Below are 11,801 nucleotides of genomic sequence, written 5' to 3' on the forward strand. Positions count from 1 at the left end.
ATCTGTTATGCTTTTAGGTTTCTCTACTAGAACTGCGCCAGACGTTAGATATCGTCTGATTGTGATACTTTCTACATAAGTCTCAAAGGTAGTAAAAAGCTGGCAAACCACCTACCTATATTAATTGTCTTCTTCAAAGCAATACCATCCTTTTTAGTCTGGCAACCCAACCGTACGACACGGGTGTTGGAGACGGGTCTTCTGGGTCTAGGGTACTGTGACTTGAGGTACTGAATGATGGAGTTTGAGTCGCAGTATATCTAAGGTGGGACTTTTAATACGGTCCGAAAGATGGTCTCCTGCAGTATATCTAACTTAACCGGGTCAATAGATAATGGATCCATCGCGCGATTCAAAAGAAAGGAGCAAATTAAACAAGTATGAGGCTTGGCGTCCATCAAGAAGGGCGCATGATGAAATGCTTCATGATCTTCCGGAGCAGCAACAGGAACTCAAAACCCAGAATGGGCAGGCGAGAAGAGAGAATAAAGTTGCTAACCAGCTGGCTGCGAGCATTGACGTGCCCATACTAGCCCCGTTGCCATGGGGGTCAAAAACCAATCGCAGAATACCGACAAGCGTTGCATATACTCCTGTTGCCAGCCCTGACCATACAACGTTACATAAAGCCGACGCCTAATGTATTTAGTATAAACATCTAATCTAGTCTAGCATGAAACTTACCACTGTGAATAAAGTCGTCAACGAGCTTCCCCACCGGGAAAGAGTAGCCGCTACTCCAGACAGTAACATCAAGACGCTGGAAGCAGCTGCAGTAATGTAAAAGATGCTAATGCCCGCTAAGGCAGACTTGTAGACGTGCATAGCCGTATTAAACTTATCCGGAAAAATTTCCTCAACCCAGGAATCTTGCAGGCCCAAGACTTCTGTGAAATTAAACTAAAACGAAGCTCTGGGTGTGGTGTAATTTGTAGAAGACTGCCCTAATAAATCGCGTCTTCCTTCATAATAACTCCACAGTCCAATAGTATAGAAATCAGGGAAGCTTCGCATCGTAGATATAAGAGTATTGGACATATCACCGACCAAACCCTCAACGGAGCTAGTCACACCATCGACTGTAGCATTATGGACATCTTAAGTTACTTCTCTAATCACGTCCACCGCTGATTCAGCCTTTAGCAAGAGATCCGTGACAGAATTGATGGAAGACTCTAGAAGTGATCATCGGGTGATAAAGCTTGCTAAAGTATTCTCTATCACTCCACTAAAGCCTGTGACGTTGGCCTACATGATTAGATTCGCGCCACAACGGAAAAGCTACAGTAAAACACATTGACTTACTTTCATGAAATAAAGCTCACTCTCTGGGGCAGATGTGTCCGTAGATCCAATACCAGTAAACACAAGGCAAAGGAGGCTCGTAGTCAACAAAGCGTAAGGAGCTGAGACACATAGAACTCTTTTCACTCTACCCATATTCAGCGTTTGGCCCCAATCAAAAGTGACAACAGCTTTTCGACAAAGTGTAGTTTAAGCGAGAGGAGACTGGGAAGTCTAAGATCCAGCTGGGCATCTCCAAAGGTATAGTAATTATATTAGGAATGGATGCTGCCGTATCCAGCAACATATAGAGTTGGGCCGGCAGCGAAAGGAACGATCAGCTTGGCGCATACTTTTTTGACGGCCAAAGACCTAGGAGATATCAATTGAGTGGACTAGATAATCCGTTACCACCAGATATGTACAGAATTTTCTCAAGGCGACTTTTCATAGGGGCAGCGATATTTATGGGCCTACTCAAATAATCCACTCGCAATGAGCTTTTATCATAAAAGTAAATAAGCAAGCAACCATCTCAAACTCTTTCGCTAAGAACTGACGGTTTGTCACATGCAATTTTTTAAAACGCAGATGCTTTCTAACCGGTGGGAACCTTCAAAAGCAGTACAATGAGGCTTCGCTGCTATATGTAGGGCACATTTTTGCCGAGCACTGAATGTAGATCGGACAAATTTTGAGAACACTATATGCCATAATGTCAACTGCAAAGTCCATTATTAACCATTTGCAGGATATAAATGCTTGACTAACACAGAATGCCTCTCGTAAATTTCAAAAACAGTTCATTAAAGTGCTATAGAGCTCTGCCAGCTTCATTTTACATATTCGGGTACATCTTCGAAGAATTCACAGGCAAAGAGTATATCTCATGAAAGAGCATAAGCGAACAGACATCTGAAAGTGAAGCGTTATGCCCACGCTTGGTCGCCTTTTGCACCCAACATTCTGCTATGGACGTTGATGAATTGAGGCAGATATGGTACAACAAGCAAAGACCATTATACACTAAATACGGGCGGACGCAATGATGAAACTTGGGCACCTCATTGAGAGGACAGTCATGGGCCAATCAGGCTATAAAATGGCTGATATCGATTTTAAACGCGATCCCGTCCCCGGAGATCATGTACAGGTGAAATATTTTGATCTATTAAAGAACCGCCTCGACTGTTCTAATAATCATTTTATGAGGTTCCAGCTTCGTGGACTAGAGTGCTATTTACCATGGGATTTAAGGAACACACGGCCAGAGGCTCAATTTTAGAGGCCCAGTGATGGAATCTTAACGCCAGTGAACCATTTAACCTCCGCACAGCACGCGTGAGACACCGAAGAGGGGAAGTTAAGAGATCCTACAGCCATGATCGTGTTTTCAGAAGCTTCGCTCCTGAATGGTATCATCAGTACCCAGGTTTTCTTCCAATAGACTCCCCAGAATGTGTGTAGACATTATAGATCATTGATCAAGGCATGCGCCATTATATAGTCTGTCTCGACGACTCACGCAGTTCTTCAATGCTAGGATTGGCACAAACAACAAGGTATTAAGAACCGTATGGCAAGCTGGCGCCTTTTTCTTTTCAGGGAAAGAAATTTATGTTTTTATTAGGAGTTGCTTATGTATAGGTAGAACTAGCATGGGTTATTAGATACTACTAGGTGTGTAACCTGCTACGACTCTATGCAGCTGGAGTATTTCGAGGTAAATTTCCATGCTGGTAGCTACATTTAAGTGAATCCTCGAAGCATTATACTTACGCTCGGCCGTATCTAGTCACTTCCTTGGACTGGTACTAGAGACCGTTTAGTGCTGGTGAGAATTATTTGAATATAGAACATCACTAATTATTGCTATATTAAAGGTTGGTTGCTGCATATATGCCACTAAGGCATCAAATTTAGCCATTTGCGAGATCGTAAAGACATCTATTACTGTATATAATGTGAGATAGTATAGCTTTCCCTTAGTTAACTCGTTGTATTCAGCATCATCCTGCAGCATGATACGCAATTATCTCACGTTTCCATCCCGTGTAGGAGACACGTTGAACGTAATCACATAGGAACAATCCATCACCAGACATCACTAGCCCGTGTGTGGATCTTGATGCTGCTTAGTAAGTGATACTATAATAGGAGCCCAGTGTTCAGCCACAACCTATAGTAAGTAAAAGCAGGTGCATTATAGCAATCCGTGGTTCCATTCCAAGCGAAGTAGCTTTCTTTGAAGGAGTTATAGGATGAACTATTCAGCGATAATTAGTCTTTATTGTGATACCAAGAGCTTAAGTCTGCCATAAGGGAAATATCAAGCTGTTCTTGACCTTTAAGAGCGCGAGAAAGTCTAAAGCTCCGTGATACCACAAAGTTGGAAATATTCCGTGCGAAAGATATAGCGTCAAATTCCGTGAACCCCTGCCAGGGACCATCGCAATTGGGGTTATTCCAAGCCCACAGAGAGATAGGCCCATATGGGCTTGGGCAGCTTAAATGAGTCGTATTTATGGTGATGATTTCGGTTGTTGGCATAATACCGGTGGTGGGGGACGGGCTTAGTACATATAGTACTGACACCCCTTGGACAAAATTGAACAAAGCCAGTAGAAGAAACATATGGATGTCTAGTTCCTTGTTTGCGAGCTCCTTTTTGAGAGTTTATATTCACAAAGGTGATCCTCGAGAGTCTATACCCAAGGTTATCTACCTTTCGCCGTTCCGGGGCCATTTATCTAGGGCCAAAGCGCCACCTCAGAGTGATTCAGGCGTCAAGAGATACTTAACCACACAAAACTATAGTGGCATGTTGAGCAAAAGTTTCTTAGGAGCCATTCGTAAGTGTTCTTATATGGAATATACATTGATTCCCGCGGCTATATATACGTATTAACGCGCTTCTTACTTACTATCACGAGACTAAAAAAAGACTATCAACAAGAAGTTTACTATTTATTCCTACAGTACTGATCAGTGGAGCACCTCTAGACCCAGCCCGTCTCTAACAGCTTATTAAGGGTTTCCAAGCACTAGCTGCGCCCCGATATTGGAAACGACAGCCATTGGTCCTACAGCTAAAACGAATATATTGATAATATATTGGTACATATTCAAAAGAATAGTATATCCTCTTCACTCGTGTCATACTACTCGGCTATAATAAGCGGGTTAGAGATTAATCGCTATGAGGCAACCACAAAGAATCTCCCTTCGTACCGTGCCGTTCCTCCTCCCAACCTTTTCCTCCCTTCTTGATACTGTATTTCTGCAGCTGAACAGCCTGCTTTTCAGGTTGTTAGATATGTATCAGCACAGCAAACTATTTATTAGCGCTGGGCAGTGCATATTATGGAAGAGAGCCTAGCCAAAATCATCACCTTGCAATATGTAGCCTGGTTAGTAATAGAGATTATGATTAACATTACTGTTGCTGTTTCATATCCTTCAATAACTTAGTTTTCATACTCCAGTGTGAGTTTGGATGCTATTAATACAGCCAAGCATCTCCTATCATTGGGATAAGACTGTCGCATACCCAAATTGTGACTGTATATTTGGTGCCTAGAACATTAATTCCTTGAAGAGCTGATGTACATACTCTAGATGAGGCAATACTCTAAATTATGCTAAACATATTTACTCGAAAGAAAAATAGAAGGATTTATAGCCTCGAGCTTCTCCAGGTGATTGTAAGACTCATAATCCGCCACTCCTAGATGGGCACTGTATAAGTCGAGGTGCATACTCCCTAAGAACTTTGATTTGGCTCAGTCTTCATAGGAGGCACCCAAAGTATAGGACTCTCGCGAAAGAAATTCAAGGCTCTTAGTATCACACCCACTTGCTCGACGGGCATTATAGGAAAGTCTTCTGTTTGGGGGAAATGAGTAACTCCAAACTGGATGTAGCACACTATATCCCCACTCTTAGGACAGTCTCTCTTTACTAGATTAATAATTGTCTTGTTTCCAGGCTGATTTGACTCTCCTGAGGACTGAGGAACGTAATAACCAGCAGGATATAATCAATGATCCTGATATGGCACTACCCAGAGCGGCTTAGTTACAAACACCGCCCTTTGATGCACGATACTCTCTGGTTGAGCCAGCATCCCCGGGTACTGAGAGTTTAGGATCTTATATCCCACGGGCATATTACAAGTCGGGTTCAGTTTCGTAGGATTAATTATGTCCCACGAGCGAGCCACTGCCGGCTCACAAGGCCCGCGAACTGGGGTCTTCCTGCAGATGAACCCATTGCCGTAACCATTTCGATCCGAAACGGATACCTGATCACACTGGAGGACTGCGTTGTCTGCTCCATCCACCTCAGGATCAACCCGCAATGAGAATATATATTAATGATTATGAGCAGTAACATCTTTAGCCACCTCAGTTCCGTATGGGTAAGCAGGCTGTTGCACACGAAGTAGAGAAGTGTTCAGTATTCCTGTTAGCTTGATCTCGAGCTTATAGGTTCCGTCAAGTGTGAAGATATAGTAAAAGCCGTAGTTATAATTTACCGCAGTAACAATCTGAGAGATGATAAGCCTTCGGTCTCGGGCGGTCAACGACCGGTCATCGCGAAAATCCGTATGCTTGAAGAGTAATCCGTTGTCTTCCTCATGTATGCAGATAGCATTTTTAATGGTATAAGGATTGCCCCGCTGATCAGTCATGGTCGCATCCAAATAGGTAATCACCCCTTTGCAATCACAGCCTGATCGAAGTGGATTCATTATTAGCCCCAGCCCATACTCCCCGATGTCGAAAGCTTGTTTCTTCGGGTGAGGTGGCTCGGGGCATCCGTATGGTACTACCATTTCTGCCACGCTCAGACGGTAAAAGAGAGGTCGTTGCCGGTTATCCGCATGGTTAAAAATGCTCACATCCAAAAGTACAATTCCCTCCCTATAATTAAAACCCACGTGCATTTTATACCCAGCCCACGAGAGTACGTTACCATCAAAGCAGAATAAAACGCCGTTTGGTTATGTGATATTGATAGGTTTCAACGTGTTCGCCAGGTATCCTGGTTGCATGAAAATAGGTAGATAATTGTGCTCCTCCAGCAGAAGGGTGGCCCGTTCTCCATCTACCTGGTGCAGATCCACACTCACTATCTCCTCATTATTGGTGTCGACAATCACTGTGAAATCGAGTGGATGCGCGTATTGGTTGTCGTCCTAAGATAACCGATAATAGGGTAACCCTTGCTGGAGCCTACGTTCACGGCCCCAGCGTTTATCGAATCCGATTGCCCATGAGTCAAAGAACACCTTGGACATGTCCTGAATGCCGAGACCTTGGCACGCTTTAACGACCTCCGGGTGTGAGCGTGCAATCCTCTCGACAAGATCAAGATCAGTTGGAGTCAGAGTCGGTACGACATCATCGATTTTATGCCAGTCCTCCACTCTGACTGTGTTGAGGTTTATAATTACCTCTATAACACTGCCTGGAGAGTTTGTATCCAGAAGAACTGCGAATACTCGTCTATATAGACGAGGACATTACCCACACTTGTAAGCTTGGTAGTCCCTCTTCTGTGGCTCTCGTAGGATAAGGCAATTAAACACAATCTGGATGTTTTTCTTGCATACTTCTTCTCAGATGAGGCAGGCGGCACATTAAATCTCATCCAAAGATAACAGATCTAGAAAGTCTTAGCTTCTTCTATTATGTGTCTATTAGGGCTATATTTTCCCTACCTAGAGGGTAGGGATACAGGGAGACTCCAATGTCCTCCAAAGCCTCACTGGAAGAATCGTAGTTTGTGTCGCAGGAATAATCACACAGCATTTCGACATGTGAACGACGTGGCATTAGGAAACCTCGATGACACCGCCCAAAGTGTGTGACGATGGTCAGTACCGTCCATGGTGCAATTATGTAGTTTTTAAAATGGACTTTGGAGTACTCTTTTCTATATATATATACAGAAGATTTAGATTTGATAAATCAATGGGCTTAGCAGTTGAGAATATTCCCTTGAAAGCCGGTATCGCAGACGAGCGCACCGTTAGTTTAGCCTCGTAAGACAGTACTGAAGCACAACGTTCGCCGAGGTGGAACCATGTTCAATAATAAAAATAGGCTTCTATTAGTGGAGTACCGGGGAAGCAAGGTGGGTGGAGAATAGGACGAAGCCTTCCACAACTATATATATTCTTGAATTTGTCTACCTTCGAAATGATCTTTACAGAGGAACATGTGGGATAGAGCGTCAGCCGCTGATGGCCATACTGTGATGAATCAAGACATGTTGAACAAGCGGACGGATTAAAGGTGTAGACCTAAAAATGATTAGGATCGTCCTACTACTGTACTAAAACTGATCAACCGTTGCTCGTTCAACACGTTTTCAACCTGACCCACCAACACGTTCTCATGAATTTCGGATTAATGGCCGCTCGCTGCACAACGCTTCGGGTTCCTGGTTCACCTGCAACGGAGACAGTAAAATATTCCGAGACGTTCCAATACGCGTTGACTAGAAACAATTCAGCCATCAATAACGATCTCGCTCCCATGATATCGTTACAAACAAACAAACAATTTATTAACGCCCGGCGGCTAAGCCGAAAGGGCAACTATCACTTGTCTACTAGTACATTTCCTAAATTATGCCTTGTCTCCTAAAAGCCCGTACAAAATCACTTCTAGCATATGTCGTGCCGTCTATCCGTATCGTAGGAGATTCTCGTGGGTTAGTAATTTGTTAGTAGGCTGGCTTGAAGGCGCTTCTTCAAGTGTTCAACATCCTATCCTCGGCAGTTGAAGCGCGTCTACCATGTTGGGCACGAGGTGGTTGGTTTGAGTGAGGTCGAGATGAGTTGGTGATTTGTATTCGTCTGTCTGATTAAATGGCGTCAAGTCGGCCAGTGGCGATTACGAATCGTATTGACGTCCGTACCGCTTCTAAGTTTAGAGTCCAGTCTTGATTATCTGAGGGCGATTTCCCGCCCAGGAAGAAGGATATGTTGCCACGGTGCGTGTTGGTACATTGCAGCATTTCCGTCCGATGGGTCATCCATCTCTAGCATCGAAAGAGAAAGTGTTCTACTGTCTCTCTTGCTTGTCCACATTCACACTAATCCGTTTGCGCAACGTTGATTCGGTGGAGGTATCCGTTTAGTCTTGCCATGCCCGTCCGGAGCTGGGCTAGCACGCTTGCTTCTTTCCATGATAATTGATCATACAGCTGTTGAGTGTGCTTGCCTGGGAGGGCCGCGTCCACCCTTTTCACGTGTTTGCCTACTTTCTCGGGCAAGCCTTTGCTGGTGTCATGTTGGGATCGTGCGATGTTAAGAGTGGTTGACTTCATTCTGGGGAGCTGTATATATGGCGTGGGGCCCTCTTGGGTTGCTGCTCTGGCTTGCGCTTTAGCGAGACCCAACAGTTTGTTATCCTCACTTGTGGAGACCCAGCAGATCGTGATCCTATTTCTATTTTTTCGCAGTCTTCTGATCAGCTTGTATATCAGGCAAATATACTCCTGGCCCGACTGTTATCACAGGTTCCCCAGTGTGAGTGCGGCCGCTTTGTTGCTCGTGAGCAGCGTGATTCTATACAGTTTTAGTACTGGTAGCGTCTTTAATGCGTGTGCCATTGCTGCCAGCTCTCCCGAGTATGGGTTCTGCTCCGATCTTGTGCCAAGTGTGACGGAGAAGGTCTTTAGTCTCGGCTTCTTGTACTTAGGCGGCTGCTTTTGAATCACTCTGCTAAATCCCACTACCTTATTCCGTGCCGAGCTGCTGACTGCGATCTGCATAGATCCGCCGGCTTCTGCCTGTGACTCTGGGGTTTGTCCAGTATCGGTCTGTAGTCGTTCCTCCTATAGTGCTAATATAAATGGATTAATTGTTTCTAGTGTTTCTATCTTAATATTTTTCAGCGCGTCTACCACCTGATATAACAGCGAGCGGTGGAATCTTCGGAATTTCCTGATACGATCCGTGTTTCTGCGGAGTGGGTTGGTTTCTAGTAGGGTGTGGATGTCCGTCCACATCTTCACTACCCGTCTCCAGAAGCGGCTTTGCGCCGAGGCGATGTGAGCCTCTGCTTCCGCCACACTGGTTGCGACGGTAAGGAATGTTCCCACTACTGCTTGAGCTCCAACCCGTTGAACCCGGTTAATAGGCCCGCTAGCCTTATCCTTAAAAGCATGCATCCAGATATTAGAGGCATAGTCCACCACTGGGGTAACAGTTAACGTGAACAACTGCCGCGCTGTTGAGGGAGATAAGCCTTTAAGTTGTTTAAGCTCCATCGCTGCTCCTAGGCCCTTGGACGCTGCCCTGGCTATGTGTGCCTTGTATTTAAGTCTAGTATCCATCACCACTCCAAGGATCTTGACGTGGTCTTTGGGTTCAACGGTTTGTCCCTTGATGGTGAAAGGCTCCTGTTCTGATTTGTGTGCTTTGGGGGTGAAGTGTATAATGGCAGTTTTGTCCGCTTCGAACGTCGCTCCACTCCTCCTCTCCCAGTCAAGAGCTTCATTAATAATTGCCTTAATACCTTCCCGGTTGCTCTGCGTAGTTGGCCCGGTCACCCACGCGGTGAAGTCATCCACGAAAGCAATCGCTCCGCCGCGGCTGTCGATCTGTCGTTGCACGAGGTCTGCGTTAAAGAAAAGGAACAGGATCGGTGATAGGGGAGAGCCCTGCGGTAGTCCTGCCTGTGGGAGGCTTTGTACCTCGGACCCTTGCCCATTGATTTGGATGGTCGCTGTTCGTTCCAAGCAGAAGGCCTCGACCCACCAGATCAGACTTTCTGGTATACCTCGAGCTTTCATCCTCTGTAGTAGTCTTTCTTTGCACACCCCATTGTAGGCTCCTTTGACGTCGAAGCTGATCAAGCTCAGGACGCGACGGCCACGCCAGGCCGTGTAGATTTGCTCCTGCAGGAGCAGGAGCGCCTGTTCCGCTAATCGCTGTTTTCGGGCTCCAAAGTGAGTGGTCGGGAGCAGGCCGTATGTCTCTACTGCGTGTGAGATCCTTTCTGCCACCACCGACTCTAGGATCTTGCCCAGTGTTGTGAGAAGTGAAATTGGCCTCCAGGCTTTCGCGATGGTGTAGTCCTCTTTATTCGGCTTTTTAAGTGGTATGATTTTTGCATGTCTCCATTGACTTGGTAGCGTGCCCTCTTCTAGCGATGCCTGGAACAGGTCAAGAACCCTGTGTTTAACCGCGGGCCAGGTCATCTTCCAAACTATCGCCAGTAGGCCGTCTTCTCCAGGTGCCTTCCATGATTTTGCTGCGAGCAGCTGCCGCTCTACTTCCTCCATGGTGATGGCAGGCATCTCGACTGGCGCTCGTTGCGGTCTGGCCCCTTCCTCCTCAATATCGTCTGGTAGAGGAGGAAAGAATTTAGCCAGAAGCTCCTCTGCTTGTTCCTTGTGATCGGTGGTGGTGGTTCCATCTGCTCGGACGAGCTGTGGTACCTTCCCAAATGCTGTGTCATCTCCAGACTTTAGGTACTTGGCGGCCTTCCATATGTTGCTGTTATCTGCCAGGAACTCCTTCCAGTACTTTTTCTTTTGCTGCCGGATGGCATCGTGGTATTGCCTCGCCGCGCTTTTGGCTATCTCTTTCAGGTGTGACGCGGCTTGTCCTGTCCGTCGCTCCGAGCGGGCGTGATTCCTCCAGTATGTGTAGATATGGCGGAGTTGTGTCAAGTCCGTGGTCCACCATCTCTTTGCGTACGGGGACGGTCTGGCCTTTGGCGTCAAGGCATGCACTGCCTCCAACACCGCAGACATTAGTCGGTCGGTTCTCTGCTGCACAGTGCCGTCCGACGGCGTGCTGTCCAGGCTTGTGGTAATTCTAGCATTAATCTCCTTCCATGGCGCGTTTTTGAGCAGTAGTCGCTCCTGCTGTTTGGCAAACGGAACCGGAACGTCAAACACAGTCTCAATTGCGCGGTGGTCGGAGCCGTGCTCCGTCCCATGTATTGCACACTTGACCATGGAACCCGTCAGGTTTTCTGAGGCAAGGACGAGGTCAATAGTTGACTCGCAGTCTCCACCGTGTCCTCCCCCTTGCCATGTCTTTGTGCCTCGTTTTAGTAGACTGCTAAGAGCAAATTCACTTATAAGGTTAATGATTAGATCCGCTTCGCCCTGTCTCTCCAGAGACACGTCGTCTCCACCCCAAAGTTGGTCATGTCGGTTGAAGTCTCCCACGATCAGAACTTCCACCACTGCGCCCGTATCTCGCCTTACCTTGGCAATTGCCTTGCGTAAACTAACACACGTGTCACACAAGGCTTGGGTATCTCCTCCTTCTATATAAACTGATGCTATAAAAATCAATCACTTGGGGAGCTGGATGACCGCCGCTGTCAGATCCGGGGATTCAATCGGTACTTGCTCCGCTTCCACATCCTTTCTCACCCACAGCATGCTCCGGATTACCCACCTGCCTTCCCTCCATGTGGAGGGGATCATCTTCGCCCATTTGTGATGCCCTATCGGAGTTGTCAAGAGTCGGCCGTTAATTC

General features: G+C 46.3%; 2 protein-coding genes across 2 annotated transcripts; both read right to left on the reverse strand.

Annotated features, from left to right (window-relative positions):
• Positions 1 to 423: 423 nt before the first annotated feature.
• On the reverse strand, positions 424 to 1,440 carry BJX68DRAFT_260083 (SUR7/PalI family protein; the record flags this gene model as incomplete). Its single annotated transcript, XM_071043820.1, has 4 exons — positions 424 to 636; positions 685 to 887; positions 975 to 1,079; positions 1,359 to 1,440. 4 exons carry the CDS (start codon positions 1,438 to 1,440, stop codon positions 424 to 426), a joined length of 603 nt encoding a protein of 200 aa, XP_070891870.1.
• A 3,607-nt stretch (positions 1,441 to 5,047) lies between these two features.
• Positions 5,048 to 7,100, reverse strand: BJX68DRAFT_260084 (copper amine oxidase; the record flags this gene model as incomplete). Its single annotated transcript, XM_071043821.1, has 6 exons — positions 5,048 to 5,293; positions 5,348 to 5,626; positions 5,678 to 6,209; positions 6,315 to 6,447; positions 6,526 to 6,720; positions 7,010 to 7,100. 6 exons carry the CDS (start codon positions 7,098 to 7,100, stop codon positions 5,048 to 5,050), a joined length of 1,476 nt encoding a protein of 491 aa, XP_070891871.1.
• Positions 7,101 to 11,801: the final 4,701 nt, after the last annotated feature.

The sequence above is a fragment of the Aspergillus pseudodeflectus genome (genome assembly GCF_044049435.1).
Source record: "Aspergillus pseudodeflectus strain CBS 756.74 chromosome Unknown BJX68scaffold_139, whole genome shotgun sequence".
Classification (NCBI taxonomy): Eukaryota; Fungi; Ascomycota; class Eurotiomycetes; order Eurotiales; family Aspergillaceae; genus Aspergillus; species Aspergillus pseudodeflectus.